Source organism: Salarias fasciatus, chromosome 3 (genome assembly GCF_902148845.1).
Source record: "Salarias fasciatus chromosome 3, fSalaFa1.1, whole genome shotgun sequence".
Taxonomy (NCBI): Eukaryota; Metazoa; Chordata; class Actinopteri; order Blenniiformes; family Blenniidae; genus Salarias; species Salarias fasciatus.
The window spans coordinates 6,328,645-6,344,145 of NC_043747.1; the positions used below are offsets into that span (position 1 = coordinate 6,328,645).

Genomic DNA, 15,501 nt, shown 5'->3' on the forward strand with positions numbered 1-15,501 from the left:
GTGCAATATTACACCACTTTTATTTTCCAAAACAGTGTTTCTTCATTCAACCAGATGGACGATTGAGTCACTGAAATAAAGAGTTCTTCGGCTGTGCATCAGATAGTGTTTATGCCCACATGTGAGGCAATGCGCGGCCATCTTGAAAACAAAAGTCTTACCAGTGGTTATGTAGCTTGCCAAACAACTACCAACAGCCTGAAGAGTGCCCGGAGGAATGCCCACCGATTAGAATCTGTATAATCACAGAGCTGCTGAGTTACTTAAGTCTGGCGTTATCTTCTATTGCATCAGCAGACAAGATCACAAAATGAAGTGATCTGGTATGTGTGTACATGTCAGCATAAACGTACTGCTAACAGAGTCCAGGAGTCAGTAACGTGACCGTACAAGAAAAACTGAAGATGTTCAACACAAACAGCTGCCTTTAAATCAGCTGAATCTGAGCTGGTACTATGAGTCAGAGGAAGATCTAATCAGTTCTTTAAGGATGCATGATTTCCCGAACGGATTGTTAGAGTGTCATCCGTCCAACACAGGTTATCAGATGACGAAACCAACGTACAATACAGACAAGACGGAAAACCATACAATTCATTTATTAAAAGGTGGCTGGCAATGTTAAAAGGTGCAGTTTTACAAACTAACAAACTGTTAAACCCTGTTAGTTTTAACCAATAGGTCGAGTCTGAGCTACAATCAGTGGGTCAACTGAGGTCCAGAACCTGATTTCACCTGATAAACTAGTGATTCCTCAGCAGAAATTTACATGTAGCTTCACAACACTCCACCTACTGCATGACTCCAGTCTTATATATAATCGCAATGACCAAAGGTGCAACAGTGAATGTTTTCAATTGCTTAATAGGGAACTTTCAAGGTCAGGTTTTGAATAAATCTGAGCTACAACAGCTACAAACTAGCAAAGTGTTTACCAACCACAAGAGGACCTAGTGGGATCTAACTGCCGTTAAAACTAGCATTAGAGGTCTCGCATTTGATCCAAAACAAGACAAAAACAAATGCATGTTTAAGGAACTAGATGTAGGAAACAACGGTTGAGACTGACTCGTCAGATTAAATCGTCAATTTCTCGTTATAAGGAAGTTTAAGAAGTATAATACTTATCTAGGGGTAGAGACTGAAAATAAAACCCCACCCAGTCCAAAATCAAAAAGTTCAAATAAACAAATCCACAAATAGATAGCACCAGATGGCGCAACACAGCGACACGGCCAATTAAACACCAAACTGGCCAGCTAATAGTCAAACACTCAGGGCCAACAGGGCTGAATTTAAATATCCAAAGTGTACCTCCAAGATTAGTGTCATAACAACCTTTTAATTTTAGCAGAGTATATGTGATGACAATATTTATATCCAATGAAATGTAAAAAATATATATTCCCCACTATTGGTTATATTCTGTATTTTTGAACAAATATGGCTTTGAGGCTAATGCTAGTTTGATAAAATAGGGTCTCTATCTTTCATGGCCTAATGTCATGTCCAGTAATCTCTGGACACAATTGTAAAAAAAAAAAAAAAAAAAAAAAAAAAATCTTTTTTATTTCTCTTTTTTCACAATTTGCCTGGTAGTTTATCTGCATTGAAGCCTCTTGTGGGGCCAGTTTTAGCCCACCAGCCTCATGTTTGACACCCTCGCTCGAATGGCCACGTTATCCCTTATCGCCAAAGCCACGCACACGTTCAGCGGCGTAAACGCAGCGGCAGTGGGGGTTAGCTGAAACGCATGCAAACATCACACACACACACACACACATCCAGCCGCCCAGCATATATCCGCACACACACACACACACACACACACAGGGGATGTTTTGAGTGCGAGGCTCTGGGGGCCCTGAAAGAAAACATGATGGTACAGAGATGTATCAGATGTTTGTCCACTGGCGAGAGAAAGAGAGGCGGACATGTTGATCCAAGATGGAACTGTGGCTTCTTCCTGAAAACAGGCCCCGCTAGCTCGGGCCCAGAGAGTGCTTAGCTTGGCACTTTCCCCACCAGTTCTAACTAAAGCCTCGGCTCACTTTTTTTTTTTTTTTAACGGCGTGTGGCCGTGCCTATAGCTGTTTTTGGATCCGTGCGGGCTTTGTGCAGATAGCTGGGAACGACAGGGCGGCAGTCAGCTCGCACAGGCTAACGGCGATAGCAGGGCTTTCCGTGTAGCCTCTGCTACAACGAACTAGCATATTTTAGCTGACTCACATCAATTACAATATTCTGTAAAAGAAAAATGCTAAATTTCAACGTTTCAATTAAGATTTAAGTGTGTATAATGATTCTTTTAAAGGTTTATTCACACAAAATGAACAAATGTGGTCAACACTCTGTATGCTAGTGGCTAATTAACGTTGCTCTACTTTCACTGTCTACTGGAAAAACGCCCCTACGACCTATTTAAAACGTTATAATTGATTGGTTGTTTAACGCCACAACTACCTGGTACGTGACAAACTCACAGTACAGATTCCCGTCGTCTCACACAAACTCGAGGCAGAAGTCGAGTCAGTTTCGGTCGTCATGAAGCCGATGTGTCTACTGTACAAACACTAAGACAGAGATGAGTCAGGATGTTTGGAAACAACAAAACAACTGCAAAAATCCCTCGCAAGTTGACAGAACAGCATCTCAAAACTGAATTACTAATTTACATACAAAAAAAAAGCAAGTGCAAAAGAATAAATAGACCACGATAAATTATGTTTCCACACAATGTGCTTGGATGGAGATCAGTGAATGTCCAGGTGATGGTGGAACAGACGGCGTCAATACAGGACATTCAAAGACATTCAATTGACCAAATCCCACAACGTTATGGCAGCTCACTGGATGCCGTGCAGCCTCAGTCGGCCCTGCACTTTTCCCCACTGGACGTTTGTCTGGAAGCTCCAGCAGTACAGTGAACGTCCTTGTTTGCAGATAAGAAACTAGAAAGCGAATGTGGGTCACCGTTCAAGCTCCGAGGCTCTCAACCGCTGACGTTGGCTAACAGCTAGCTGATGAACAACCACTGTGTGCGTTCAAACTTACAAGCTGCTCGCCGCCGGCGGTGGCGAGATTCTAAAAACAGGATCGACAGAGAGAGAGAGAGAGAGAGAGAGGGGAGAAGGTGTGGAAAATCCCCGTCTGATCCCGTAAGACGGAGGTTCCTCGACTCGTTCTGGATCCGGACCCCGAACGTGCACATTCCTCCGTGATCCTGTTTAATCAGCATCTTCAACCGGTCGTTACGCACGACAGCAACGTTCAGACGGCGTTCACAGGCCCCTCGGGCTCGACGGCTCGCCGTCTCAATCCATCGCTGTTGCAAACGGCCTCAGTCTTTCTTTCTTCCCGGGCCACCGGCACCCCGGAGGTCATCGTTCTCAACCGAGACCGGACTAACGGCGTCCTCGCTGAACTCGTCAGTGACGCATACGGAAAAAGAAATCTTCCCTCTGATAGTGCAGAACCGCCAACTCAAGACCTTACATCACTTTTTTTGAGGAACTGACACCATAATCTGAGGCCTGCCACCGGCGCTGGAGTACATTTTGTACCGGAGCGGTGCGGTCGGCGGTGTTTACGGCGCGTTGCGGCCACGACGCCACCGCTGCCGTCGCACCTGCGTGCTAAACCTGTCAACCCCTCAATCCCGGCAAACCAACTGACCCCGGCATCCCGTCCCGTCCCGTCCCCTCCCCTCCCCGCCCGCCACCACAACAGGATATTGCTCAGCGGCACAACAGGCCGCGCGGAGACATGTGGAGGCAGGCCGGCGGACAAAGATCGAGAGAAGAATTAAAAAACAAGAGGCAGGAGGAGGCAGAGGAGGAGCGATACCATCTCCCTCTCGCTCGCACACACACAGAGAGGGATTGTGTTCGCTTTGGTTTGCCTCATATACAAACACCATATTAACATAACTCCTCTGTTCTGCGGAGCTACAGGAGACTCGCGTCCCGCTACGGGCGCCATTATGCAACTCGGATTCTGATGAAACAAAAATAAATGAGGAAAAAGGTGAAAGTATTGACGAATCACGGATGAAATGGTCTCAGAACTCCCTGAATAAAGCCTTTCTTTGCTCTTGAATCGAGGGTGGATAGGTTTCAAGTTCCTGCATTTTCTATTTTGGTGATGGGGATGTGCAGCGACACGGGGGGGGGGGGGGGGGGGCGCAGAGCTGACAGGGATTATATGCTGCATCATAAGAATGATAACAACAGAGGGGAGTTCGCTGGGAAGCTCAGGTGGGACGACGACTTTATCAGCGTACGTTTCTGAAGCGTGGACCCGAAACCCTGACGTAAGAACAACACTGCTCCTCCTCCTCCCGCCGCCCAGGCCGTTAAGGGTCCAAAGTGTGAAGCTGAAATCTTGAAATCCTGACCTTTGCTGGTATTTTTGTCCTGTCAACAACAACAGCAGCAGCAGCAGCACACATCTGCAGGCCTTCAGTCTGCACAGGCCAACCTGTCAGTACAGAAGCACCGATATCGACGCAGCACAGACAGTAAGAGTTTCAGGGCTCAGAAACACCAGCAGTGCAACATACTGTCGACTGTAATACTGATGGAGGAGGGCGTAGTGTCAATGCAGAGGTTGTTCACAGTCTCTGTGTCTTGCTCCGAGTATGAACTAGGCTGCACCGGTACTCGGGATCAGTAAGTACCTAAAAGTTAGTAATGGGTGCAGCGATACTGAAAGGATGCACTGCACCTTTAATTGTTTTTCTGCTTGGTCATCATACGAAAGAAACCACTATTGCACAAAACCCAAACCCTGAGAGACAATATCATTTCAGAAACTGCTGTTATGAGTCTGAGAAATCCAGCGAGGGGGGGGGGTTTAAAAAAGGCTCTTTGTTCCAGGAGTGGCTTTGTGAGCCCTGCTAGGTTCTCTCAGAAGCTTTTTATACTCCAGTACATCAAGTCCCGTCACTGTCACGGCCCTGCGAGCCGCTGTTTGATCAGAGTAACCCCGCCGCCCGGCCGGCTTAAAGGACTTACTGTTGTTGGACTTGAGGTCGCGGTGGATGACGGGGACGATGGCCTCGTTGTGCAGGTACAGCATCCCCCTGGCGATCTGCACGGCCCAGTTGACCAGGACGTGCGGCGGGATCCGGCGGCCCGCCAGCGCCCGGCTCAGCGGCCCCCCCGAGGCGTACTCCATGATGAGGCAGAGGTTGGGCTCCTGCAGGCAGACCCCCTGCAGGGCGATGATGTTGGGGTGCGTGAGCATGGCGAAGAGGCGCGCCTCCTGCCTCACGTTCTGCGCCGTCACGCTGATGTCCTCGTCCGGGTCCTGCCGGGCGGCCTTCACCGCCACCAGCTCGCCCCTCCACGTACCGCGATACACCTTCCCAAAGCCCCCGACGCCGATGACCTCCTCCAGGCTCAGCTCCCGGAAATCCACCTGCTCGGGCTCGAAGTCGCCCACCACGGCCGGGCTGAGCTCGCCGACCACGCCGCTGCCGGGGAGCTTCCCGTAGCCGCTGGGCTTGAAGGAGCCGTAGTTGGACGGGAAGATACCCACCTTGTTGTTGACCTTGCCCGCCCACCAGCCCTCGTCGCCCGATATCTCGGAGTCCAGAGAGAGGACCTCCACCAGGTCGCCTTTGCGCAGGGTGAGCTCATCCTTACAGGACGCCTCGTAGTCGAACAGCGCCGTCCACACGGGGTTGGTGAAGTTCCCCTTCTGCGATTGGTCCAGATTCTTCCAGTTGGACAGTGGGCCGCGGCTGAATATGTTCTTCAGCGGCTCCATGGAGCCTCACGCAGATGTTTTGACTGGATCAGATTCTGAACCCCAGGGGTCTGAAAATAAAGTACAAAGGAGTACTTTATTGCGCCGCGCTCCCTTTCCTGTCTTTCTTGTTGGCTCATCAGGGACCAGCGAACGAGTTCAGGCGCTGGACCATCAAGCGGAGAGGATTTACAGGCAGTGTCTTTCATCCGCGTGGACATTAAAATCAAAAGAAAGTAAAAAAGAATCTCCCAGTCCTATCTGATTACCACTGAGCGGCTCTCCTCTCTGTCCAAGTGATGTGGTGCGTGGGTTCCCAACACATGGTTCTTCGAGCACAATATCATTTCACCAGCCTGTATTTAAGAGACTCTCCAAAATCCTCATTATGGCTGAACGGGCTCCTCTCCCCCCTCATTCAAAACCACCTGTTGAGAAGAAAAAAAAAAAAAAGAAAGAAAAAAAAAACTTGCAGCAAAACTAATCCAGCGAGCCTTCTGCCGCTCCAGAATCCAGCCTTTTTGGAGTATTTATGTATTTTTAGCCATTAAGTGCAGCGGTCACCGCAAGCAGGAAGCGCTGAGGAGCGGAGAAGAATAGCAGGAAAAGGAGCATTCAGTCAGGCCAACCAGGGCTTCACGCTGACCGCTTGGCAGGAATATTAAACCCCGAGCTCCAACGACCGCGTCTGACCGCAACTCCGCCGCGATCCCGCAGGAAATCCCGCATCCCACCGCGCCACGGCGCGCATGCTGGCTGGACGGCCGGGTGCTGGGTGGGTGGGGGGTGTGAGGAGTTTTCCCACCTTCACAGAGCTACAGAAACTACTTTGGCTGTTTGGGAACAGGAAGAGGAGGAGGAGGACGCAAACAAGACGGCTCGATCCCCGCTGGTTCTCCGTCTCACCGCGCGCTCCGGTCCGGATCGCTTCCAGAGACGGGATCCAAAGCGCGCTCCATCACCGGCTCCGAGCTCCGCTGCTCCCGGTCCGCCTCGCTCCGCAGGTCCCGGCTCGAACCACTTCGTGTGAGCCGAGAGGGGAGGGTGGGGGTTTCAAACTTTTTTTTTTTCCTGCTCTCCTCCGCACACAGGAAAAGAGTCAGATGACTCTGAGAGGCGTGAACGCGGAGCGTCAAGCCGCAGCAGGACCGGCGCGTCCGCATCCGGCCGCGCGCACACAGTAAAACCTGCAACCGCGTCTGGGAGAAAGAAACACCTTCCAACTTCAACTACATCATCAAACAAGTTGTCCTTTCAGGCCTGCACACACATATTTCTTGAAACTATTTCTTCTTTTATCCTAATAAAGAAATTCTAAGAACAATTTTAGGGTTTATAGCTGTTGGAAAATGTTTTGGGCGCATAGTTACCATGTTGTCAATCTAATCACATGTTGGACCCTGTTGGACAGTCTGTTGTTTCACACCACTTTAATTAAAAAAAATAAATAAATAAAAATGCAATCTTTTCAAAACATCTCCTTGTCATTTTTTGGATCAAATCTGCATTAATTCAAATATGTGCATTGTTTGTTCCGTTAATATCGACAACATGGCCAACATATGGCCATCAGATTCTTCAACTCCTTTCTGTAAATAATGTTTGTTGTGTTTTTATTTTTAATCAATTCTTACACGGTGGATGAGGAAGTGAACCTGCAACCTACCCATGGAGATATGACCACACTACCAACTGAGCCTCACAGTTAAGCCTTGTACATTTTTGCATTTAATATTTATTTCATTAATTTGTATTCTGCTTTATCTAATATTATAACATTTTATTCTATTAAGTATACAACTTTTTAAATTCAGATAACACTCTTAAAACATTAAAAAATGTTTTTAATATAATCAAGAAGTGCTTTTCTTTGGTTATTTTTACTTATTAACTCTTCAGTTTTGATCAAGATTAATTTCTTTCAATGAGTTGATAAAAGTAGAAGTTGAAGCTTCTTTCTGCTTCAGACTGTTGTTTCTTTGTAATAAAGTTTTCCAGGACGCGTTTTTCTGCCTCATTTAAATGAGTTTTATCTGAAAATCTCGTTTTTCCGGGAGTTTCACTCCTATTTTTCCGCGAACTTCACACTGACGCGGCTGACAGACTGAGGGGGCGTGGCCAATACCGGAAGTAAAGCAACAGGTTTCTTCAGTTCAAATTTAAACACCTTTTACACTTTAATATAATACTGGAGCGCTGCTGCGCTGTGATAACCACTCTGGCGAACTAGTTTTAAACATTTATTACTGCTACTATTGATATTTTATCAAAAAAGAGGACTTCGTATACAGTTTTGACGTTACCTAACTATTATTCTGAAATCCACTGCGCTGCTTTTCCGGTACAGTTCACCTGACAGAGACAACAGGTGGAAAACAGAAACTACTGGAAAAGCTCAACTGATTGAAGTTCAAAGGACACTTACAGAACAAACTCACCAAAACAAAGTAGTTAAGAATTTTTTTAAAAGGAAAATAAATAAAGTTAAAAAGTATAAAGGAAATCAAATAACTTAAATCTACTATTCAAGGAAAAGTAATAGAGGTTTAAGTCTTTTTCTGAAACAAGTGGGTGTTCTAAAGTGAGCTGGTTCCCTGAGGAGGAATCTGAAGAAAAGTTTCTTTTGTAAAGGAAAAAAAAAGGAGTTTCTTCAATCAATGCATGTAAAATTCCTCTGTGTACGTCTGCCTCCATGCTCGTTGCGTGCTTTGAATAAAGGAGCTGTGGATGAAGTTCACTTTATTTAAAATGCTTTGACTCAAAGTTGATAAAAGTTTTATTCCATCTTTCTGAGGAAGAATTGAAAGAATTCTGCAGTTTGAGTTCATCCAAATATCTATTGAAGCCCTGTTTAGGGAACAAGTGTGGTTGTGTTCTGGGTGTCTGGCAGTTTTCAAAACGTCGCTGTATGAACTTGACAACTTTTCTGAAAGTAAAACACTAAAATGAAGCATTTTCACTTGAAAGGAGTCTTTAAACAGGCTTGTCTAAGATCCATAATAATAAAATGGCCAATATGGAGCTCAACACAATTATTAGACCGACGTTTTCTCGACTTTCAGTTGTTTTTGTGGTTGTTTTTAATGTCATATTACTTTCTGTGCAGCAGTGAGTCGTTTTTGTTGTGAACAGCTTCAACATTTGTCAGATTTCACATTCATACTTGGAAGAATTTGTTAATTTATTTGTTTCGTGAACCAACTTCAGTGATCCGCTGCACCATCTGGTGGCACAAAGTGGCATTACACCCCGATCTGGTCACCTTCGTGGATTTCTCTTTATATCTTACTGCAGCAGTTTTCTGCTCGCTGTGCCTTTAAATTTGCTTGACTTTCTGGAATAGCAGGGCCTTACAGTTGCCCGCTTGGGGGGGGGGGGGGGGGGGGGGGGGGGGAGCTTCCGTGTTGGCATGGGTGGACGCCGGACTCCACCTCCTAAGAGGAGAGGGATCAGAGGGCCACCTCTGTGTGGAAACTTGTGTGCTTCCTTCTGTTGGGGCCTTTGATGCCCCCCCCCCCCCTCCCCCTCCTGACTCCCCCCTGCCTCTGCTTGTTTGAACACCACCTCTCCACTCTCAGACCACACCCTCCCTCCCCTCGGTCCGCTGAGTCAACGCCTGTGCAGGAAGGATGCAGTTGTTTTTTTTACGTCTCTGTCGGTGGCTTTGCTAAGCGGGGTTTGGGGTGGGGGTGGGGGGTGGATGACAAAGTGGGCCTGTTTGAACAAATGAAGAGGAAAAGCGGCTGGACGGACACACTCCGGGATGAGCAAGCAGAGGATAATCCGCCGCCGGGTTTTTAAACCGGATTACAGCGGTGAAAGATGAAGGAAAGGCAAAATTCAGACGGTTTATCAAACAGATCCTCGTCTGAATGAAACACTGAAGACTATCAGGTTCATGTTTGTGTCGCCTAATCGATGGGCTCATCTGAAACTTCACAACTCTGCTTTCCACCGTCGCTCACTGAACATTAAAAAGTCCAATCATATTTCCCAGCATGCCTCACTTCCTGTTAGTTTCCACCAGAAATCATGCGAAATGGAGGAATCAGAAACCGCTACATTATACGACACTTTAAACTGAACGGGATGCAGAATGTCACGACGGATCGATGAACGATCGAGAAATAAAAACAAGAAAACAACACTTTCAAAACGCCGTTCTTTTAAATTGAAATATGAACTTTTATTTCACCCATACAAAATAAAAAGAATGTTAAAAGTTTACAATACAGTGTCAACTGTCTGTTCACAACCATCCTGGGAGCTTCATCTCGTTTAAACACGTTTTAAAGGATTTAAAAAGAGGAAGAGGAGGAGGAGGAGGAGGAGGAAGGGCAGAGAGGAAGAAGTGGAGATAGAGACGACTTTTAAAAAGGAAAGCGGTGGTCCGAGAGTCACAGTAAACCGTGTGTTTGGGCGACTGGGTGGGGGTGGGGGGTGGGGGTGGAGGGCGAGGGGGGGGGGGGGGGGGGGGGGGGGGGGGGGGGGGGCGGGGGGGGGGGGGTCAAGCTCCGAACCTGCGAGACGACAAAAAACACCGGGAGGTTGGTGACCTGTTGACGCAGCTCCAGATAAAAACAGGACTTAAAAATAGAAACTGAAAAAAAAAAAAGCAGGCCAATGAAGAGCTGAGAATATTTTTTTTTTTTTTAAAAGAAAAGCAACCTGCTTCCTTGGTGTTGCTGCAGCCGGAGGCGCGGTGGGACTGACCTCCGTTCAAATACTGACTCAGCCAGAGAAAGAGAAAGAAAGGCCCAAGAACCTGAGAGTCTGAGCGGCCACTGATATGTTTACCTCTAAATGCCCACCGGGGGGGGGGGGGGGGGGGGGGGGGGGGGGGGGGTTCAGGGAGGGGGGAGGGCGTAAATCCAAAGAAGAAACAGCTAAGAGGCGACCAGAAGCCGACCTGTCCCGACGGTTAAAAGAAAAAAAAACATCCGCGTTGTTTCCTACAATTAAATAAAAACTTTTTTCTCTTTCTTTTTCGTTTTTTTTTTTTTTTTTTTTTTCTGTAGCTGATGTTTAAAAAAAATGAAAATTAAAACACAGAATGTACAACAGGTGGGGGGCTTTCCTGGTCGACAGTCTCTCCCCCTCCGCGGGTGGAGGGTGAGGTGTGTGTGTGTGTGTGTGTGTGTGTGTGTGTGTGTGTGTGTGTGTGAGGGGGGGAGGAGGAGCAGAAGGGGGAGGGAGGGGAGGGAGAGGGGGGGGCAGCTAAGAGTCATAGTCTTCGTCGTCGTCGTGTTTGTGCAGCGCCGGGGGCGGCGGCGGCGCCGGGGCGCTCATCATGGAGGGGTGCGGGGCGAAGGCGGCGGCGGCAGCGGCGGCGGCCAGGGGCTGTGCTGGAACCATGTTCCCCATGGGGAGGAACTGGGGGGGCGCGCTGGAAGAAGAATTTCACACTTTCATTAATCCACGTCAGCAGCTTGAATCAACAATATCAGACTCCAACTCGTGTAGTTCTATCATTCCACCGCTGAGCCTGCTGGTTAGCAGCTGATTCCATTAACGTTCTCAGCTAAAGAAAAGCAGCAGATCTTCTTCAGAGTCACCACTGAGCGAAATCCCACTGGATCTGACTCCATTAGGATTCTACATTACTGTTTCCACTGTACTCTTCCTTCAGTGTCTCTATTTGGCCACTAGGTGTCAGTAGAGACACAGACATGCTCGGCATGGATGAACAGATCTCTAGATATAAATCACCCAGTTCTTCATCTTGATGGTTCGATCAGCAGAGCAACCATCCAGTTCCATCAAACACACATTTCAGTCTGAGTGTGTGAGCCTTCACCTTCACCTTGGGTTCGCTCGTTTCCCAGAAGCCACTGGGATCAAGATTCTTAATCCCACAGATTCCCAGTTGAGCTAAAATAACCTGAGATTGCGGCTTACATAACCCGACTGAGGAAAACACAGAAACAGCAGATATCACAGTCTGGAGGAGGGGACTTCCTCTCAGGGAACCTCGGAGCCCTAAAACCTAGGGTTTTCATCTTGACAATCTCTCATTACAAAATAAGTGCATCATGGGAGCTGGAGGGTTTTACTCCATTCTGTATGTTCAGAAGAGCGCCATCTACTGGTGTTTGGTTCTCCCAGCATGCACCTGTCATTTACACAATACAAGTAAAACCACTTTGCATCTGTGTGGAGTTTGCATGTTCTGCCTGTGCCTGCAGGGGTCTTCAGCTACACTCTGGCTCAGGCTGGGCTCCAGCTGATCCCATGGCATGAGATTTTCTTTGGATCATTAGGCTTTGCACTGAAAAAAACAACCTTTCCAGCACTTTTTCTTTGCAGAAAGCATTCTGAAGTGTCTCTATAAAGTATAATGATCTTTATAAAGTAGGAGGACGGCTGTTTGGTTGGAGTTGATGAACGTTAGTATGGAGAGAAAATCACATGCAACGTGGAATCTGATACCAACTCAAAGTGACGAATGTCTGGAAACTAACCAATCTATCGAAGCTAGACAGTCGGCGAACTTTCAAAACATTTGTATTTTGCGTGTGTCCCATTTCCATCGAGACGGAGTCTGAATTTTTTGTAAAAGTCGAGTTCAGACAGCCAAAGGGGAAACAAGTTTCCCGTTTTCAGACCTGATCAGCTGTTTTTTGGGTGAAAAGCTTTGGAGTAAAGACTCTCAGTGATACGAAGTGACAGTGGATCCAAATGGAGGGAAATCATTCAGATTTAATCCTACAGACACATTTCTGATCCTGAGTTTTGTATTTGAAGTTTTGGAAAAAAAAAATGAATTTAATTCAGTGTTTTCAATATCCAAATATCCAAAAATCATAGAAACTTGTCTTTTAAACCAAGTTGAGCCCGACTCCACTCCTTTTCCCAGAAACCTGCTGCGAGCTGCAGGGGGCGCTTGTTCCCGTACCTGTGGAACCTGGATGCAGCCTGCAGGTTTGTGCTGGACTGGGAGTGGTCCTCCTCGTCCCCGTCTGTCACGCTGTCTTCAGAGTCGCCCTGTAGCCGCACACGGGGAGAAAGTTCAGTCAGCGGGACAGAGATCGGTTCTCGTTATTTTCCCTCCTGATGGAAGAACGTTGTTTGCTGTGTCTGAAAGGAACCTGAAGCCTCACCTCGATCTCTGACTCGGTTCCAGACAGCTTCTTGTCTTTGCCTTTGGTGCTGGCTCCTCCGTTCTTGCGGCCCGTCCCGGGTTTTCGCCCCCTGAGGACACAGAGACCAGCTCAAAGATCTGCTTCCACTTCACCACATTGATCTGTGAGAGCAGTTCCACGGCTGTGGGACGTGTCGTGAAGTAGAACGGAGGTTTGTGGGTCGGCGTGGAGGTACCTGCGGGCGACTTTCTCTTTGCCCACCTCCGTGTGGTTCTCGTCGCCGTCGCCCTGCATGTCGGGCACGGAGGCCACCAGGTCCTTCAGGAAGTCAAACTGCTGCTCCAGCTCGATGCACTGCTTTCTGCACACACCAACATGACAACGGCTCCAAGTGAAAAAACAGCTCTCACCAATGGGGGGCCTGATGCCCCAACGCTTTTCTGCCACATGTATCCACACGACTTTAATTCTGGCGGTTTCTGGTCTGTTATTCACCCATGAGGACACGTACAGATGTGACGTCGTCATCGTCTTCGCGTTCCTAGACTGGGTGACTTGGCAGGCCTTCGTTAGCAACGACTCCAAAAACAACTCCAGGGCTCGAGCTGAGGTCTCGGTCAAGGGAAACGATGGGAACTCACTGGACTTACGTCCCATTTTAACCTGGTTCAGGTGGTGAAGTCCCGGCTCCAGACCTCAGGTCTGAACCCATCAAAACAAAACTTTATGGACCTTTCTTTGTGGTCTGGAGCTTATTGTTTACAGCTTTACTACACTTCCACAAGACTATAAAAGTTTTATATCTCCTTCGGGCTTAGATCACTGACCAAAATAACATCTCTTATCAGTAGTATGCAGATAACACACAGCTCTGTCTTTCAGTGTCAGTGAAGGATCAGAGACCCTTATACCTGCTGAGTGAGTGCATAAACGAATGCAATGAGTGGATGTGTTAGAATAATTTACACCTTCACTCAGACAACAGAGGTCATTGTAGGTGAATTTACAGCTTCACTCACCCAGACAGGGCGGAGCGCTTTACACCTGAGCTTCAATCTCTGCACTGGCCGCCTGTGTGTCAAAGGATCCACTCCAACGTCTGACCTGTTGTCAATAAAGCTTTGAATGATGAATACGTCTCAGGATTACTAGTAGAATACGAGCCATCAACCTTAAAATGCATGTAAATTAAGTTGGTTTCATTCAGGAAGGATACAAATAATAACAGGTACTGGAGCAGCCACTTTTCCTATTTCTTCATCAGTCTGCATAATCTTCTTAATCCTTGCCTGCAATGAGAATACAAACGATTACTTTGGGTCAAGCAAGTCCATCCAAAAGCCGCAAAATCTCTGTTTAAGAGTTAAAGTGATGAGTTTAGCGAAGAAATCTCAGTAGAAGGTGTAGAACTGCAGAGGATGTGCATCAATAGATAACATTAAAAGGCTTAGCTCAGCTGAGCTACCATGCTAAAAACAACCGGCTACGCCAATGTACTCCTGCATGCAGGAAAGGCTGCACAGCTCGGTAACTTCTCCTCACTCAGGTTTGCATTTTAACCCACGCGGAGATTTTTGCTTCTGTCAAAAATGTGAAAAATCTAAATACAAAAAAACTGACTCGAGCTAGCATGTGTGCTAACGAGAGCTAGCCATAAAGCCGGCTAAAGTTTAAACTCACCGGAGGGAACCTGGCGTTGTATTTCTTCTTTTTACTCGGCATAGTTAACTGACCCGGGTGGCTAAATTAAAGATAAAACGCAAAGTTTCCCCGCCAGGTGCTTCTTTATCATGTATGTTTGGTTCCCCTCCACGGCTAACGGGGGCTAGCCCAGCTGCTAACGCGTTAGCACGTCGTCGTCGTCACTCTCCGCCCGCGAGCTGCCGTTCCGCAGGGTCCTATCGCCTGCCCGTCGCCCCGACAGGAGCCACAAAACTCCACTTTACAGCCGAAAATCCCATAATCCTGCTTTTAACTCACTCTCAAATTAAAACATTAACAAATAAACTTGGTAGGAACAACTTCCCCTGCGCACCGCAGATAATCCGTATTTTATTTGGCTGACCTGTGCTGAAATATGTGGTTATTCTTAAATACATACATTTTTACAACTAAAATGTCTTCATTTTTCATATAATCGTCGGATTCATTGCGAATTATATATATATATATATATATATATATATATATATATATATATATATATATATATATATATATATATATATATATATATATATATATATATATTTATATCAGAGAAGCATTAAAAGTGAAGTTACTGGCCGCGTTGCCAGATCTGGTGAGAGAAAGTATAGCATCGCAAAATTATTTTTTTAATCAGACAAATAAAATCACATTAACCGAAAATATTTTCAGTGAATTTTGTTTAACTTTAAATCCCGTTTAAATGAGGCCATAAAACAGATCACAGAATATGATTTAATATACATATATATACAACACATAAGTAAACTACAGATAATTTATGGGGCGTCAGATGATTCTTGTTTTGACAAAACTAATAAGCGACCTATAAATGTCAATATGACACCAAAATAGGGTAAAAAGTAAGATTTTTAGTTTTTCTTCCATTAAAAAAGAAGAATAAATTAATCCGCGCGCTCGTCAAACTACGTCACATCCGGATGAACTCTGCATTGATTCG

At 46.5% G+C, this 15,501-nt stretch overlaps 2 protein-coding genes across 3 annotated transcripts in view; both read right to left on the reverse strand.

The window, feature by feature from the left end:
• LOC115386286 (mitogen-activated protein kinase kinase kinase 11) overlaps window positions 1-6,681 on the reverse strand; it is a 49,073-nt gene extending 42,392 nt beyond the window's left edge. The window contains exons 1-2 of the mRNA XM_030088540.1: window positions 6,658-6,681; window positions 5,016-5,822 (exon numbers count right to left, since the gene is read on the reverse strand). Of these exons, the coding sequence (XP_029944400.1) occupies window positions 5,016-5,772 (757 nt within the window). The 5' untranslated portion in view covers window positions 5,773-5,822; window positions 6,658-6,681. The remainder of the gene's footprint in view (window positions 1-5,015; window positions 5,823-6,657) is intronic.
• A 3,235-nt stretch (window positions 6,682-9,916) lies between these two features.
• On the reverse strand, window positions 9,917-14,700 carry drap1 (DR1-associated protein 1 (negative cofactor 2 alpha)). 2 transcript variants are annotated; one of them, XM_030086332.1, is made up of 7 exons: window positions 14,514-14,700; window positions 14,050-14,122; window positions 13,345-13,438; window positions 13,069-13,194; window positions 12,852-12,942; window positions 12,647-12,735; window positions 9,917-11,137 (listed from the first exon to the last, which is right to left on the reverse strand). In XM_030086332.1, the coding sequence occupies exons 1-7, from the start codon at window positions 14,553-14,555 to the stop codon at window positions 10,969-10,971; spliced, it is 684 nt and encodes a 227-aa protein (XP_029942192.1). In that variant the 5' UTR covers window positions 14,556-14,700; the 3' UTR covers window positions 9,917-10,968. The 2 variants fall into 2 exon arrangements, with proteins under 2 accessions (XP_029942192.1, XP_029942183.1); XM_030086323.1 differs by having other exon boundaries at window positions 9,917-11,143.
• Between the last annotated feature and the right edge of the window lie 801 nt (window positions 14,701-15,501).